The following is an 18,210-nucleotide window of genomic DNA, read 5'->3' on the forward strand; positions in this document are numbered from 1 at the left end:
TTCATATTTAGCATGGAGCTTGGAGCATGTCACGGTTACAGCGGTCTCGTGTTCAGCACTGCGGACGCCACTGGCTGACTTTGGGAATGGCCCTTAGATCTTTCTTTCTTTATTCCTTCATTTCTCTCTCTTTGTCATCTCCATCTCTCTTTTGCAGGCTTCACAAAGCCCTGTTCACACTGACTGTGATTGCATCACTTCAGGTCACCTCGTGTAGCTGTATTGTTGATTGTAGTGGGCGTTCGTACTGCCCTGGGCTGCGTAACCAGCCATTGTTTAAAAATCTCATCACAAATGGAGCAGCTGAAAATTAGAGTTCAGGAGAGGAAAGATTTTTAATTGTGGCTGTGAATAATGCATCATATCATATGAACAAGATGCATGATTATAAATGCATGAAACAGAATCGTTTAGAATGCACACAGTTTCTGACAGTTTCTATTAGATCAGCTGGTAGAGAAAGATGCTTGCAATGCCGAATTCATGGGTTTAATTTCCAGGCAATGCATCTATTTATAACATAGTGTTGCAAAAGATTTATTTTTCAAATGCTTTTCTTTTGGACCTTCTATTCATCAAAGAAACCTGAAAAACTTTATCACAAAAGTATTAAGCAGCACAACTGTTTTTAGCGTTGGTAATAATAATCAGAAATGTTTCTTGAGCAGCAAATCAGCATATTAGAATGATTTCTGAAGGATCATGTGACACTGAAGACTGGAGTAATGATGCTATAAATTTAGTTTTACATCACAGGAATAAATTACATTTTAAAATATATTCAAATAGTAAACAGTTATTTCAAATATTACTGTTTTTACTGTATTTTTGATCCAGTAAATGCAGCCTTGTTGAGGACAAGAGACTTCTTTCAAAAACATTAAAACATCTTACTGACCACAAACATTTGAACGTTAGTGTACTTGAAGTTGTTTTGGATAAATTTGGCATCTGAAATGCATCTGGATCATATAAAACAGTAAAATCACTCACTTCTATTAGTGGTTGCTGCTCTATTTGCTTAAAGTAAAAATAACAGTAACCTTTATGTATAATGCATAAAGTATTTTTAATGCATACATTATGCCTTGTTGGGTCGCTAAACATGCCCATCGCCAGTAGTTTCTGCTCAAACCAGATATTTTTAATAAAAATGAACAATTTCTCATCATTTTGTTGCTACAAATCACTATCAGTGTGAACACCCCACAAAATCATCTCTCATTTTCTCTCCCCTGCTGGAAAAACCAGGTCATATTAGTTGTTTTTGATCGCTGATTTTTGCTGATCTAAAATGGTTTACTAGGTCTAAACAGCTCGGCCAAGATGGTCTACCAGATCAAAACCATGACCCACTAACCATCTAGACCAGCATATGTTAAGCTTAGACCAACATATTTGCATTATTTGCATTATCGTTTTGTTTAAGTTGAACTTTCTGGTCTCACATGTTAATGAATATAAGTGAACGGAGTCCAAAGTCTAGTGTGACTGCAGAATCAGATAGAAAAAGAGCATCTGACTGACATGTAAAGTCAGACGGTTCATATTGTTTTAATGTGATGTTTAGGTGCAGGTACATCTAAAAATTGATGATTCTTGAAAATAAACATCGCAGCAGATTTAGATTTAAAGTGCTGATTTCAGCAGCTGGATTTTCCAGCAGGGTTCATCTCTCTCTTCTTATTTCTTTTTGCACTCACTCTCGCTCTTTCCACTTGCTCCATCCATCCATCCATTTGCAGGTCTGTCATCCTTCAGTCGTGTCCTGCCTCTTTTCTTCTTCCCTTGGGTTTCTTTTGTGTGTCAGATCTCTTGATTATAGGTTTCTCTCTCTCTTTCTCTTGCCTGCCTGCTGATGACTGAACGTTGCACGAGAGTACACGCATGTCTTGTGATGCAGGAGAAGCCTGATGTGATCTGATCCGAGTGCATGCGTCTCAGACCTGTGTGTTTGGGAAAGGGGGTTCAATGTCCTTTCAGCACTAAATTCTAGGATTGTTTGCGACACTTTTACTCTTGGCTGATTCCAGCATCTATGCAGCAGGTTTTCAGTGATGGTTAAAGAAATATTATTAGCTTATTTTGAGCTTAATGTCTGTGGACTGCTGTTGATTATCACAGATAATTTTTTGCTTTTATTTTTAAATTTGCATTTTCACAGAGCCCCTAAAGAGACATGGTGATGGAAAAAATATGAGATAGGAGGAAATATTATGTCAATGCTTTAGCGTTCTCTCGCAAATGTTTCGCAAACAAGATTCTCGGGAGAACGCACAAGTTTTGTGAGGAAACGCAAAGGTTTTCCGAGTGAACGCAAAGTTTCTCGGGGGGAAAGCAAACGTTTTGCGAGGGAACACGAAATTTCTTGCGGAAACGCACAAGTTTCAAGAAGGAACGCAAAGGTTCATGAGGGAATGCAAAATTTCTCGGGGGAATGCAAAAGTTTTGTGAGGGAACGCAAAGGTTTTCCAAGGAAACGCAAAGTTTCTCGGGGGGAAAGCAAACGTTTTGTGAGGTAATACTAAATTTCTTGCGGAAACGCACAAGTTTTGAGAAGGAACACAAAAGTTTTCAGAGGGAGCTTAAAAGATTCATGAGGGAATGCAAAATTTCTCAGGGGAATGCAGAAGTTTTGTGAGGGTGTTCCGGGTTTTCCGAGGGGGAACAAAGTTTCTCGGGGAATCTCAAAAGTTTTGTGAGGGAACGCAAAGGTTTTCCAAGGGAACGCAAATTTTCTCAGGGGATCTCAAAAATTTTGCCAGGGTATGCAAAGTTTCTCGGGGGAATGCAGCAATTTTCAGAGGGATCTGAAAAGTTTTGCAAAAGCAAAAGTTTCGAGAGGGAACGCAAAGGTTTTCCAAGGGAACGCAAATTTTCTCAGGGGATCTCAAAAGTTTTGCCAGGGAATGCAAAGTTTCTTGCGGAAACGCACAAGTTTCGAGAGGGAACGCAAAAGTTTCATGAGGGAACGCAAAATTTCTCGGGAGAGTGTACAAGTTTCGAGAGGGAGCACTAAGTTTCTCGGAGGGGACCCAACGATTTTCCGAGGGATCTGAAAAGTTTTGCAAAAGTTTTCCAAGGAAACGCAAATTTTCTCGGGGGGGAAAAGCAAAAGTTTTGCGAGGGAACACAAAAATTCTTGTGGAAATGCAAAAGTTTTGCCAGGGAATGCAAAGTTTCTCGGAGGAACACTCAAGTTTCTCTGGGGAATGCACAAGTTTCGAGAGGGAACACAACGAATTTCCGAGGGATCTCAAAAGTTTCTTGGGGGAACTCAAAAGTTTTGCAAAGGGAACACAAAAGCATTGACACATTTTTTCCTCCTATCTCATATTTTTTCCATCACCATTTCCCCTTAGGGGCTCTGTGCAGTTTTATTAAATATTTTAATTAAAGTTAGGTTTTTATTGAATTTTTTTGCCTTAGAGTATATTTCTTTAATCATGTTTTGCATTAATCTATTCACACTGAGGGATTTTATTTTTATTTTTGGTAAAGTCAACAGCATGCTGCAGATACAGTCCATAGACATTATATTGAAATTAACCTGGAATACGTGGTGCATTTTCAAATATAATTTTATACTTGTGTGCAAGTTTTGAATTTACTGTAGTTGGGTTAGACATCATCTGTAACACAACGGTTTACCCATAGTGCACTGCTTCACAATTTTAAAATAATTCTTAGCAGTCGGATTTATTAATTTTGATCATTTTTATCTGTTTTATAGAATCTTTTTTCCCCACAGATGCCCATCTCTGCGTCTCTACTCCACGTCTTTACTGTTCTTGTGTGTGTCTCAGGGGTTTTAGGTGAATCGGGTTTGTTGCCACCTCTAGGTGTCACTGCAATTGTGTCATTGAGGAAAAGGCTTGATAATGGCACAGCATGGCAAAGATTACAATTTAAAAATAAAACCAAAGATGGAAAGTAAACCTTTGTTATATGGCGGTTAAGAAACACACATTTGAACCCCCTGCCCTTGTCCAGACAAACACACTCCAGATGAACCCGTACTGATCTCTCTCTCTTAATCTATTCTTTCTTAATCTCTCCATTCCTCTCTGCCTCTAACATTTGTGTCAAGGTAAGATTCTCTCTCTTTTTCTCTCTCTCTCAACCCTCCCCTTCCCTCCACACAACACCTTCCTCTTATCTGCATGGATTAATAAAGTCAGGGGACTTTAACTCCATAGAAACGCTAAGAATATTTATTTCTGTCTTGTCAAGGCAGCAAAGATTTAAAGTTCATGTAGGATTTGCCGGCTCCATTTCATTTGATTTCATTTTAGTTAATGTTAAGTTGTCAATGACAGTTTTTATTCACTTTGACAAACTTCAGCATTCTTACTTGTAGCAGGAAAACAGCGTTTTATGGTAACAGGCATTCGCCACCTCATGAACAAAATATTTGAACGTATAATGCTTTAACTGCGCTGTGTGTGTGTTTATGGGTTTATTTAACTGTACTTTGGGGATAAAAATGTCCCCAAAGTGAACTAAATTTGGCAAAACCTACTCTTGGGAGGTTATTAAAAGGATTTATAAATAAAGTGATTAATATACATTACCATTCAAATGTTTTGGATCTGTAAATTGTTTCTTGTTGTGATTTTATTTAGCAAGGATGCATTTAAATTGATAAAGTGACAGATAAATATTTCTATTAAATACTGTTCGTTTGAACTTTTCTATTCACCAAATAATCCTGACAGTGTGTTACAGTTTCCACAAAAATATGAAGCTGTTTTCAGCATGGATATAAATAAATAATAAATGTTTCTTGAGAAGCAAATCATCATATCAGAATGATCTCTGAAGGATCATGTGACACTGAAAACTGGAGTAATGATGCTGAAAATTCAGCTTTGCATCACAGGAGTAAATTACATTTTATAAAATATTAAAAAAGAAAATAGTTCTTTAAAATTATAATAATATTTCACAGTATTCCTGTTTTTACTGCATTTTTGATCAAATAAATGCAGCCCTTAGTGAGCAAAAGAGACTTTCAGAAACATAAAAATATCTTACCGACCCAAACTTTTGAATGGTAATGTAAAAAAAAAAAAAAAAAAAATCCATTCTAAAAATGGGGAAAAAGTTTAATTTAGGGGTTATCTTAGAGTTTAGGTTAGTTTTACACTGCAAAAGAATGTAATCAATATTTTTGTCTTGATTTAATGTAAAAACATTCTTAAAACAACATTTACTTGAATAACTATTTTCATATATCATGTTTATATGTGTTTATACTATTGTTTTAAGCATAAATCTCAGGTAATTTGGCTTTTCAAGTAAATTTATGTCTAATGGATGTTTATTATCTATTAATTTGCATTGTATAAAGTAGTATATGAACAGAAGTCTATACTATATCATCATTTAGATAGGTAACTGTGTGTGTGTGTGTGTGTGTGTGTGTGTTTGCACTCTTCTGCATGTGCACCAGCGCATCCCCTTGCGTGTGCATGGTAGTCACCAACCCCTCACTCCTGGACGGGACGTTTCGATCACATGGCGTGATTAATTCTCCCAGGTTTCACTGTGGGCCGCACCGTGCATTCGCTAACACACCGCACACTTCTGCCCGTGATGCGTGTGTGTACGTGCGCTCCTCACATAGTGTTTCAGGCGCATTTAATCCTCTGGATGTGGGACGGGGGGGATTTCCCCAGCTGGCTTTGACGGTTATGTGACATGTTTGGCCGAGCACCATTAGCGCTCCGGTAATGTTGACTGTTGCTCCCATCCCAGCGTGCTGATGTTTGCGCTTCCTCTCTCCCCGTCTACAGCAGCCAAGAGCCTGCTCAACAAGAAGGCCGATGTCAAGGTAAGACCCTATTTATTTCCCTTCTCCTCTTCCCTTTTTCATACCTTTTCTCTTTCTTATCGCATTCGCAAAGTTTCTCGTTGAGGAGGGATCCTGAGCTTTTCCTGTCTATTAATTGGTGAAAGTTTTTATTTGGCGTCTACTGTGTGTCTGAAGCAGATCTGTGTGTTTGCGTCTCCGTGTTCTGTGTGTTTGTGTCTTTTCTGCAAGATTAGATTCAAGTGTACTTCACCAAGTAAGCTAGACACTGAGGAAATGGTGTGCGGTGTAATAATCTTATTAAATAATATGAATAATATTATATTAGTGTCACAATATAGCTATTTTTTTTTCGTAATTTCAATCCAAAAATGATTTATAAATTACATAACTGCATACTAATGCCTATTTTGGATAATTCAGTAAATAAAATGGTTTACAAATGATCTAATTCTGTTTTTTTATTTGCAACTTGATAATTCAAAACAGTAATTAGTATAAATATAATTGGATGAGCCACACTTAAAGGTGTAAAATACACTTCATATGAACAACTGTGACTATTTGTGAAGTTGCAACCAGTGTTATTTTAGTATTATTTATATGCTATTTTAGTATTTATTAATATTTCGAATTTTATTTTTATATATTTTTTTCATTTTCATTTGTTTGATTTAGTATCTTTATTTTTTGTGCTTTTGTCATTCTTGTTTTAGTTTTTTAAATACTTTCTATTTAGTGTTAATTTATTTCACGTTTAGTTTTAGTAATTATACTTAAACTCACTTTGTTTCAGTAAATTTCCAAGGCAACATTTCTAATTTTCATTTTTTAGTTTTTTTTTATATTTCTATTTAGCATTAGTGTATTTTTGTTTTACTTTTAATTTTAGTAATTTCAGTACTTATTTATTTCAGAACTTATTTATTTCAGTTAGTTGTTCAAGTTTTTAATAATAAAGCTGAATTTAAAGTGCCCAAAAATGAAAATTTGCTGTTCATTTACTCACCCTCAGGCCATCCAAGATGTCTTTTTTTCTTCAGTAGAACAGTAAAGATTGTTAGCTGAAACCGTGGGCCTTGGTGGTTCATATAATGCAAGTCAATGGGTGCCATCAAAAAACATATACAGGCAAAACAAAATGAATACTTGTGGCTCCTGACGACACATCAAGGTCTTATGAAGTGAAACGATCGTTCTGTGCAAGAAACTGAACATGTAAATTAACAGCAAATTTTTATTTTCAGGTGTACTATCCCTTTAAAAAAAAAAAAAAATTATATATATATATATATATATATATATATATATATATATATATATTAATTCAGCTTTGTTTTAGTTAACAAAAACTATTTTTAAATAGTTTTAGTTGAAGTTAACAATAGCAACTCTTGTTGCAACCCTAAACAACCTACACTAACACATTTCAAAATTGCATGGGCATACTTCAGTAGAAAGATGTAGCAGAATACCAATTGACCCGTTTTTGTCGTCGCAAAGTAAACATGGTCATACCACCCAGCCCAAGTACAAGATTCGCTTTTCAGTTACTTGTGCATCTTATCTCATTATACCTTTATAATTCACCCATTGAGCCTCAGTCATTGTTCTAGTTGTTCCCGATCGCCATCAGTCCCATTTAAAGTATTCCGGTGCTCGGTACGGCCCAGTGTGCGTCATACGGCATCAGGTGAACGCGCACAGATGTTGACTTCCGACCCTTAATGAGCTGTTAGAGAAAGTGCACTTGCAGGTTCATTTGTTCTGATAACATATAATCCTCTCAGACAGAGTAAAAAGGTCGGCTTTCACCTCTATTGCACCGCAGAATTAGAAATGAAACTGTGACTGCTCTCTATTAGGGATTGGATGTGGAGTCTAATCTAGAGAATAATCCCCTCCACTCGCAGCATTAATCATACGTTACATAATCTTTTATAGTGTGCAAGTTTTTATGAGGCCTGATGCTAAAAAGCTCCCCAAGGAAAATTCGGCGACACTGTCCTGCGCTGATGCTGCATTTCTGAAAAATTTAGTCCTGAATAAATTAGGATATTTTGGCTGAAGCGTCTCAGTGATTATGCTTTAATTTTATACAGTGCATTACAGGGTTAAACTTTAGCTGCACAGGCCTCCTCAAATTTCTTATCCTCTTTCTGGCTGTCAGTTTTCATTTCTGGGTGCACTGTAGAAGTTTTACTAGTTTTGGACTGACATTGAAAGATACAAAATATATCCTGATATTATTTGGTTCCACTTTTGACTTGCACAAAAAAAGTTTGGGGTCAGTAAGAGTTTTTAAATGTTTTTGAAGAAGTTGTATGTTCACAAAGGCTGCATTTATTTGATCAAAAATACAATGAAAACAGTAATATGGAGAAATATTGAGAAATAGCTGTTTTCTATGGAAGCTTGTTTCCGCCATGAAATAAAAAATAAAAAAGGTAATTTATCTCACAATTCTGACTTTTTTCTCAGAATTACGAGTTTATATCTTACAATTCTGACTTTTTTTCTTAGAATTGCAAGATATAGTCAGACTTGCATGACAGAGTCAGAATTGCGAGTTATAAAGTCAGAATTGCATGATATAAGGTCAGAATTGCGAGATATAAAGTCAGAATTGCGAGATATAAAGTCAGAATTGCGAGATATAAAGTCAGAATTGCGTGATATAAAGTCAGAATTGCGTGATATAAGGTCAGAATTGTGAGATATAAAGTCAGAATTGCGAGATATAAAGTCAGAATTGCGAGTTATAAAGTCAGAATTGCGTGATATAAAGTCAGAATTGCGAGATATAAAGTCAGAATTGCGAGATATAAAGTCAGAATTGCGAGTTATAAAGTCAGAATTGCGAGATATAAAGTCAGAATTGCGTGATATAAAGTCAGAATTGCGAGTTATAAAGTCAGAATTGCGTGATATAAAGTCAGAATTGCGTGATATAAAGTCAGAATTGCGAGTTATAAAGTCAGAATTGCGAGATAGATTGCGTGATATAAAGTCAGAATTGCGTGATAGTAAAGTCAGAATTGCGAGTTATGAAGTCAGAATTGCGAGTTATGAATCAGAATTGCGTGATATAAAGGTCAGAATTGCGTGATATAAGGTCAGAATTGCGAGTTATAAAGTCAGAATTGCGAGTATAAAGTCAGAATTGCGTGATATAAAGTCAGAATTGCGAGTTATAAAGTCAGAATTGCGAGATATAAAGTCAGAATTGCGTGATATAAAGTCAGAATTGCGAGTTATAAAGTCAGAATTGCGAGTTATAAAGTCAGAATTGCGAGATATAAAGTCAGAATTGCGTGATATAAGGTCAGAATTGCATGATATAAAGTCAGAATTGCGTGATATAAAGTCAGAATTGCGTGATATAAAGTCAGAATTGCGAGTTATAAAGTCAGAATTGCGAGTTATAAAGTCAGAAATTGCGAGATATAAGTCAGATGCGTGATATAAGGTCAGAATTGCGAGTTATAAAGTCAGAATTGCGTGATATAAAGTCAGAATTGCGAGTTATAAAGTCAGAATTGCGAGTTATAAAGTCAGAATTGCGTGATATAAAGTCAGAATTGTGAGATATAAAGTCAGAATTGCGAGATATAAGGTCAGAATTGCATGATATAAAGTCAGAATTGCGTGATATAAAGTCAGAATTGCGAGATATAAAGTCAGAATTGCGTGATATAAAGTCAGAATTGCGAGTTATAAAGTCAGAATTGCGAGTTATAAAGTCAGAATTGCGAGATATAAAGTCAGAATTGCGTGATATAAGGTCAGAATTGCATGATATAAAGTCAGAATTGCGTGATATAAGGTCAGAATTGCGAGTTATAAAGTCAGAATTGCGAGATATAAAGTCAGAATTGCGAGATATAAAGTCAGAATTGCGTGATATAAAGTCAGAATTATTTAGTGACGGAAACAAGCTTTCAGCTTTTTCTATGTATTTGAATATATTTTAAAATGTAATTTATTCCTGTGATCAAAGCTGAATTTTCAGCATCATTACTCCAGCCTTCAGTGTCACATGATCCTTCAGAAATTACTCAAATATGCTGAGCATTTTTTGACAGAAATCTTCTGTAACATAAATGTTTATACTGTCAATTTTTATTAATTGAATGCATCCTTGCTGAATAAAAGTATACATTTTTTGCTGACCCCAAACTTTTGAATGATATTGAAGTCTTGCATTCATATTTTCTTTTCACATTCTCTCGAGCCTCTCTCTCTTCTGCCTGCGATCATCCTCAGCTGAGTTCACTTCCTGTTAGCCACGGAGTGGATCTCATCCACAAGTTCACTCAAAACTGCACCTGCGGCGGGAATCATTACTTTTTTTTTTTTTATTGCACTCATTAGCCGCTCAGGCAGGTGTGATCTTTCATCGGCCCTGTGATTGTCAACTGCGCTAATGAGCCACTCTCCGTCTCTCGCCGCCAGTCATTCCATGATTCCTCCTCCCACGCCTCACTCTGGATCCACAGTATCCATCCCAATCCAGAGTGTGAGAAAGCAGCGGAGGGTGGGCCACCTCGATGGGAATGTAGCTCTCGCTCCAGGAATAGCTGGCGGTTTGAACCCAGGGAGCCGGGAGACAGAAATAGACACTTCCGCTGCACCTCACTCATTGCTTAGCAACTGGCTCGCTACACTCCTCCATTCTGACATTTCCCTCCTTTTTTCTGTGCTCTCTTTTCTTGCTGTCTTGCCATCCATTCTGCAGTAGGATGAAGAGCATCACTACGGGATGAATTGTGAGGGGAAGCCTGGATGACCATGGTCTAACTCTTAGAGACCCTCACAAACACAAGTTCAGTTCAAAAGAAATAACAGATTAATGAATTGGACAGGAAGTCAAATATGACAATTAAATATAGATGCACATAAATTTAGATGTATCTCTTTCAGTTCTTGTGTATGAATTTGAATCTCTCTCTCTCTCTCTCTCTCTCTCTCTCTCTATCTATCTATCATTTGTTCGTTTGTTTATTCTAACTATCATTCTATTGTTTGGTCATTCTATCATTCTATCTATTGTTTAATCTATCGTTCATTGTATCTGTCATTTGTTCTATCTTTCATTCTATCATTTGGTCATTCTATCTATCCATTGTTCATTTGTTCATTAATTTGTTCTATCTATCTATCTGTCTATCTATCTATCTATTTGTTGTTCGTTCGGTTTTTCATTTATTTGTTTGTTCTATCTGTCTATTGTTCCTGCTAACGTTTGTTAGTTTTTTCATCTCTCATTCATTCTTTTGTTTGTTCATTCTGTCTATAGTTTGTTCGTTCGTTCATTCTATCGGATAGGTCAGACAGTCTACCGTTCATTCTGTCATTCTGTTTATCTATTTATCTATCTATTGCTCATTCGTTCATTCATTCTATATGTCGTTCTATTGTTTGGTCATTCTGTCTGTTGCTCATTCTATCTATATCTATCGTTCATTCATTCGATCTATCGTTCATTCTTTTGGTCATTCTATCTATCGTTCGTTCATTCGTTTGTTTGTTTTGTCAATCATTCGTTCATTCTATCTATTGTTTGTTCGTTCGTTCGGTCATTCTGTCTATCGTTCTGTCGTTTGGTCAATCTATCTATCCATTGTTCGTTTGTTCTTTCGTTCATTCGTTTGTTCATTCTATCTGTTGTTCGATCATTCGTTTGTTTTTGTCCATATTCGTTCATTCTATCTAGTCTGTCTGTCTATCTATCTATCCATCTATCGTTTATTAGTTTATTTATTTATTCGTTTGTTCGTTTTATCTGTCGTTCTATCGTTTGGTCATTCTATCTGTTCATTATTCGTTTGTTCATTCGTTTGTTCATTCTATCTGTCGTTCATTCATTGGTTTGTTTTGTCAATAATTTGTTCTATCTATTTATCTATCTATCTATCTATCTATCAATCAATCAGTTGTTCATTCATTTGTTCATTCATTCTATCTATCATTCTATCATTTGGTCATTCTGTCTGTTCATTGTTCATTCATTCATTCGTATCATCTATCTACCTATCTATCTACCTACCTATCTATCTATCGTTTGTTCGTTCGTTCATTCTATCTATCCATTGTTCGTTTGTTTGTTCGTTCGTTCATTCGTTTGTTCATTCTATCTGTCGTTTGTTTGTTCGTTGTTCATTTTGTCAATCATTCATTCTATCTTTCTATCTATCTATCTATCTCATTCTTTTGATCTATCTGTCTTGTTCTTTTGTTCTTTCTATCTCATTCTTTCGCTCTTTCTATCATTGTTTCTATCTATCTGTCTGTCTATCAAACCTTGAACATTTTTTTCCTCTGAAAATGACCTCCTGACTGTAGAGATACAGGAACTGTTCTGTCAAACTGGCTCAGTCCCATCAGCAGGTGTGTGTTCGGAGGAACGTATTACGATAGGGAAGTTTAAGGATATCTGAGAAGAGAAGGGCTGTTCTGTACATTAAACCACATCAAAACCTCTTTTATCCACCAGACAAATTTACTTTCTTGCCAAAAACCCACGCCTTCACCTTATCTAAACCTTCCTCCCTCTCATATGTCTGTCCGATTCTGTGTGATTAATGTTCATCTCAGCGCTCATCATAACATGTATTTTAACTCTCTCATTCCATCCCTCCATCACCTCCTTCCCACCCAGAAACGGAAATCCAGCTCCACCGTTCAGTACATGGTGAGAATGATATTTAATCCTAATCTCTTTATCCCTCCATCCCTTTCTCATCTCACTCTTGTTTATCCATTCATTCATTTGCTCATCCTGTTGGGCTTTTATGTCATTTAATGCACAATGTCGAATAAACCTACTCTTCCTCTGTAATGATCTGTATTGATTCTTCTCTTGCTCAAATGTCAAGCGATTGATTTAAAGGGTCAGATGAGGGCGCAGGTGGGGGTCTTCAGACCTGCCGTAGTGTTTTTGCATTGACGTTATTGATGATGTGTAGGGTTGTAGCGAGTCAGTGTTGACCGTTGTTGTGTATGTTTTAGATTGTGGTGTTTGGCTTTTCGTTATTGCGTCTGTGTGTCTGTCTGATGTTGTCTGTGATTGTACTTCCTGTAGCTTCATAAGGACTCTCCTCCAGCTGTGTTTTCCTACTGCGTCGTTCTCTAAGAAAACAATGGACCAAGCACAGATTTCTGGAACTGTTTGCTTACTTTTGTTTGCTAAGTTTTTATTTATTTTTTTATTTTGAATGCTTTCATTCAGCTTTCTGGAAACCGGTCATAGAATCTTAAGCTGGAGAATTTTTTTTTTTCTGGTCCACAGCGGTCTAGCTCCAACTTATTATGTGAAATAATAAAATAATGGTTTTTAAAAAAAAAAAAAAAAAAAATGCAATTTTAATGGTCCCAAGAATGAGCATAATTTTCTTGTAATTTTTTTTCCCTTTTTAATTTTGTGGTGAAATGTGATATGGACACTCCAAGACCACTGGCTCAATTTATGAATTATGAGTTGAAATAAAACACAATCTACTCCCTCACCACTGAACACATTAGCACCTCTGCTCTCTCTTTCTCTCTGTATTTCTCTCTTTCTGTCCTCTCGCCCTTAAACACCCACTGATACCCTTTAACACTCTTTTGTGTTCTGCACAGCCACAGTCAAACAGTGCGAAAAACAGCATAGTCACCAGTCCCAAAGGAAACGTCCCTTCTCCTGCTCTGGTATTTACCTCCTTATTCCTCTCTGTTCTCTCGCGCCATCTTCTCGTCCGACTCGTCTGTCGCTTTGGCTTTCTTCTCCTGTCTCACACATGTCTGTCTGTGTCAGCGTCTGGTCTGCCTCAGGCCACCTGTCGTAGATGCTGTGTGTCTGTCAGCGGCTTGAATCCAAGCGCATCTTCATCTTTGTCATCGAAACCATGTTAATGTTATGATCAACAATTTTATAATCCAAATTTGATGAATTTTGATGCTTAGAGCGTCAATTAGCTTCATGTTTTCACAAAGATGTGTGTTGAGTGTGCATTAACGTTGTTTGGACAACATTTGTGTGTTTTTCATTGTTTGGATCAGTAACAGGCCAAGTAAACTTGGACATTGGCTTTTGGTGTTTACACATTTTTTGACTCTCATTATGACCGTTATAATGTTGCTTGAAATATAAGTGTTTGTGTGTGAATGTCTCTGTGCATTTTTGCTTCTTTTTTATATAACCTAATACTGTGAAGTCTGATGCATAGAAATTATTTAGTTTCATTGTTTCTATTATTGTACTGTGTGATTAATAACCAGTACAATATTGTCTGATAATAAAACCCTGATTTCATGTTATTTATTAAAGAATTGTCAGCTATATCTATTCAGAGCCTCAAAATTGCATTGAATTTTGAGAGATACAGTGACCCCAAAAAGTATTTGGCCACTTGAGTCACATATAAAAATGTCTAAATGTTATTGCATTAAATATCAAAACATGAAAATGAAGTGGCATAATTTCAGACCTAACAGTCTTCTTTTTGTAAAATATTTTGCTTGAAAAGTGTGCTTGTGCTGATTTTATTAAACTATTTTTATTTTATTTATTTTTATTTAATTTAATTCAGGGATTTCCAACCTTTTTTTGTCAGCTGATGTAAAATATTTACTTAAAGTTCCCATGGTTTAAATTTAAGTCAAGTTAAATTTTAAGTTAATATTTCAATAATTTAACAAAACAAGTTCACAAGTTTCTGATGTCCATGCAGTTAAACAAATAAAATATTACATCTTTTTAGGAAGTGTTTTATTTTTATTAATTTTTTTATTTATAAATGTATATATTTTAATTTGACACTTTTGTGATGTAATTAATTATTAGCTTTTTATCAACTCACAAACCCCCTGTAGTTTGCTCACAAACCCCAGTTTTGGAAACCCTGATCTAATGCAATAATATTCAGACATAGTCTGAAGTGTGACTTGAGTGTCTGGTTGCAATTATAGGCCATTTTAGATTAGTTTAGGTGCAGGTTTTCAACATTTTATAAAGTTTAAAGAGCAAAGCTCTGTTAAAAGGCTGTTAGCACACTAGCAGCATCAGCCTGTTTAACTGTATCTATATCTTTGTGATTGTATCTATATTTTGTTTAAAATGAAAGCACTTAGTATTAAAGTGCCCTAATTATGCTATTTTAAAAGTTCCTAATTTTGTTTTGGAGTCTCCTACAATAGGTTTACATGCATCCAAGGTCAAAAAACACTTTAATTTTCTAATAATATACATTGCAGCATCAGCTCTTTTCTCAGTGTCTGAAACGGTTTGTTCAAAGATTCTGTCTCTCTAAACCCCGCCTTTCCGAGAGCCTACTCTGCTCTGATTGGTCAGATGGCCCAGTCTGTTGTGATTAGTCAAGCTCTTACAGTGCGTGTCAGAAACGAAACGCCCATTATCATATCTGAATTTCAGCTTCGGCTCTTCCTCAGCTCTTGATATACAGTGATACATACAGTAATGATGGCGTCAGTTTTACCATATCAATTCCAGTGTTGAGTCCTTATCCTTAGGAAGTGTAGCAATGTGGTTTTGCTTTCGCAACACAGGAAAAAAAGGGTCTTCTCGACATATCGATAACATAAACCAAAGTCTTCCACTCTCAGCTACAACGACAGTGTTTTGAGGGCGAGGCAAAGTAGATGTTGTTCACGAGCAGCCAGTGAAGACTGTAGGCTGCAATTATGCACATTTGTTACAAACCTGGAAATACTGACAACTCGTTTCAGGCACTTCAGAATTTGTTCTTTCTTTTGGGAGACAATAACTCCATTTATCATGCATTTTGAAACTCTGCAGATCTTTTACATTCACAAACCGCTATGTCACACACTACATGAAAGGTAATATCTGAAAAAGCACATGATTGGGGCACTTTAAAATGTTATTCAAAAAGTTGTAGATTTGCTGAACTCCTCTTTAACTCTGCAGTGTTTGCACTGGGATTATATGCGTTCACATCTCTGGACTGGCTTCAGATTTTGGGCTTTGACCTTCGGCTCTGACTAATAACCTCCATCGACTTCCTCTTCCTCTCTCGCTCTAACTGAGACTGCTCTCTCTCTCCATTTCTCGTCTTTTTTTGCTAACACTTGTTTTATTCTTGCCCATCTCTCACCTCCATCTCATTTTGCTCGTCTTTTTCTCTCTCGTTCTTTCTCTCGCTGTCTTTTCTTCTTCCTCTTCTCTCTCTCTCTTTAGGAGCCTCAGACCACTGTTATCCATAACCCAGTGGATGGGATCAAGGTACATCCTTCCCCAGCTCCCTCCCCATCCTCTCTCTCTCATCCTCCACCTCTCTCTCTTCCTCTCTCTGCTTCTGTCGTCTGTTGCCAGTCTCTTTATTCTGTGGTGCGAGCAAGGATGTTGTTTTGGGTTTGTGAGTGAGCATGTACTCACATTATGATGGGAAAGTGTTTGAAAAAGAGTGTGGTGTTTAGTACGGTGTTCAGTGTTAATTGTTTCAGTTAAAACAATGAAACAGATGCTTCAGTCTAACCCTTTGACCCATGATAGTCAATATGCATGTGGTTTTGAGCAGAAATTAGTCAGAGAGTCAAAGCGAAACTGCATTCAGAACACATTTTACCTCGGTAATATGACACATTTGTGAATTTAATCACCAAGAGAAAAATTTACACTACTGTTCAAAAGTTTGGGTCAGTAAGATTTAATTTTTCTGAAAGAAGACTCTTAAGGCCCGTTCGCACCGAGAACGATAACTATAAAGATAGCGATAAAGATATAGTTCTAAAAATCGTTCTAAATATAAAAGAATAGCACTGTCCACACCACAACAATATCATTGGGATCGCTTTCGGAGCAATTTTTTTTTTCCCAGCTGTTGAACGATAAAAACATTGACAGCCAATGAGAATCCATTCTAATTTAAGGGCTCACGCATTTAAAATGGCGGACGACATTGCGGAGAAGGTAAACGCTGAGGTCCAGAAAAAGCCACCACTGTTTGACAAGTCAAACTCCTTTTTCAGTGGTACTTTAAAGAAAATGGATATATGGAAAACAATCGGTCATACCCTCGGAATAAATGGTGAGAAGTATTAACAATGAGATCATTATGCCAGGCTAGCAAACAGTGCAACATAAAATGACCTCAGGTATTGTATCTAGCGCTGTTGTTGTTGCATTGAAAAAGAATAGTTGTTGTTTTTATTCCACTATATTGACTTTGTCAGCTAAATTCACTGTTAGATTAGATCGATTACACTAGCTATTCACTCGAAACACAGCATGCTGAGGACATCTGCTGGTTAAAGCCTGTAAATGCAACAAGAACAGCAAAAACATATTGTACACACTTTGAAACCGCAGCGCGTAAGATAACAATAAACAGACCGTTATCGTTCGTTGGTGTGAACGCAAATATAGTTATCGTTATAGTTATCTTTACAGTTGTTCTTGCTGTGAACGGCCCTTAATTCAATGCATTCTTGCTGAATAAAAGTATTTCTTTCAAAAACGAAATCTTTCTTACCCCAAACTTTTGAACGATAGTGTACACCCCACTTGGTTACTATTGCTAAATCAGATTGTTAGCAAATATAAGATTTAAAGTATTTTTATATACTATATAGTATTAAATTTCTATTTTATTTCCTTAAAAAAGGTTTGATCTAATTTCATGTTGACATTAAATGTGTGATTAAGAGTCTTCATTTATTTACAATTATTATTTTGCTATTTTTATTGCTAATAAAAGTTATTTTAGAAGGGGAATAGGATCAGGGCATGACGCAGGCCAGATCTGACCCTGCATCTCCCATATGAGCACCACAGCTAAACGTGCCTGGGATATATGAGCTCATCACTAGTGCCAAGCCATAGCCCAGACTGTTTTTTTAACAAATATTACATACTATTATCTGTTTCATTCTTATTAAAGACCACTAATTTTATTTATCCAATCAGACTTTCCCATTTTTACAAAAAAAAGTTTTGCCTCCATCCTGCCTCCACAAGGCATCTCCCTTTCTGGACGGCTGTCCTCATATGCATGGCCACAGCTGGGTGAAGTCTCACCGTCCGTTTGTCTGTGGATCAAACCCTCACGGTGCCTGCGGTGGGCCGATAACACCCACAGGAATCCATAGAGAGAAATACGAGAAGACGGGGGCTCAATCATTTGCGTTTGTTATACCTCAGAAGCTAAATGCGAGCTATTAAATGTGTTTGTGTGTGTGTGTGGGTGGGTGGTTACATGCATATGCAGAGGGGAGGGTGCAGCTGCGTTCTCAATGCTGCCATCTGGGAAAGAGACATGGAGATGCACAACAGAGCGTAGAGGATCTGAGTTTCATTGAATGGCTGTGTTACAGCTTCACCAGGTGGCTGAGCCTGAGATTAAACCTGCTTCTGATAAAGAGCTCAGATCAAC

At 36.6% G+C, this 18,210-nt stretch overlaps 2 protein-coding genes across 46 annotated transcripts in view; both read left to right on the forward strand.

The window, feature by feature from the left end:
* LOC127521735 (calcium/calmodulin-dependent protein kinase type II subunit beta) overlaps positions 1-18,210 on the forward strand; it is a 79,802-nt gene that overhangs the window by 46,072 nt on the left and 15,520 nt on the right. For 8 of the 45 annotated variants that reach the window (XM_051911114.1, XM_051911122.1, XM_051911113.1 and 5 more), the window contains 4 exons: positions 5,799-5,836; positions 12,477-12,509; positions 13,439-13,507; positions 16,017-16,061. In XM_051911114.1, coding sequence (XP_051767074.1) covers positions 5,799-5,836; positions 12,477-12,509; positions 13,439-13,507; positions 16,017-16,061 — 185 coding nt within the window. The remainder of the gene's footprint in view (positions 1-5,798; positions 5,837-12,476; positions 12,510-13,438; positions 13,508-16,016; positions 16,062-18,210) is intronic. The other 37 variants (XM_051911125.1, XM_051911116.1, XM_051911155.1 and 34 more) reach the window with 10 other exon arrangements.
* On the forward strand, positions 7,076-12,470 carry LOC127521743 (uncharacterized). The gene is made up of 2 exons (XM_051911159.1): positions 7,076-8,791; positions 9,285-12,470. The coding sequence occupies exon 2, from the start codon at positions 11,222-11,224 to the stop codon at positions 12,152-12,154; it is 933 nt and encodes a 310-aa protein (XP_051767119.1). The 5' UTR covers positions 7,076-8,791; positions 9,285-11,221; the 3' UTR covers positions 12,155-12,470.

The sequence above is a fragment of the Ctenopharyngodon idella genome, chromosome 10 (genome assembly GCF_019924925.1).
Source record: "Ctenopharyngodon idella isolate HZGC_01 chromosome 10, HZGC01, whole genome shotgun sequence".
Lineage (NCBI taxonomy): Eukaryota > Metazoa > Chordata > Actinopteri > Cypriniformes > Xenocyprididae > Ctenopharyngodon > Ctenopharyngodon idella.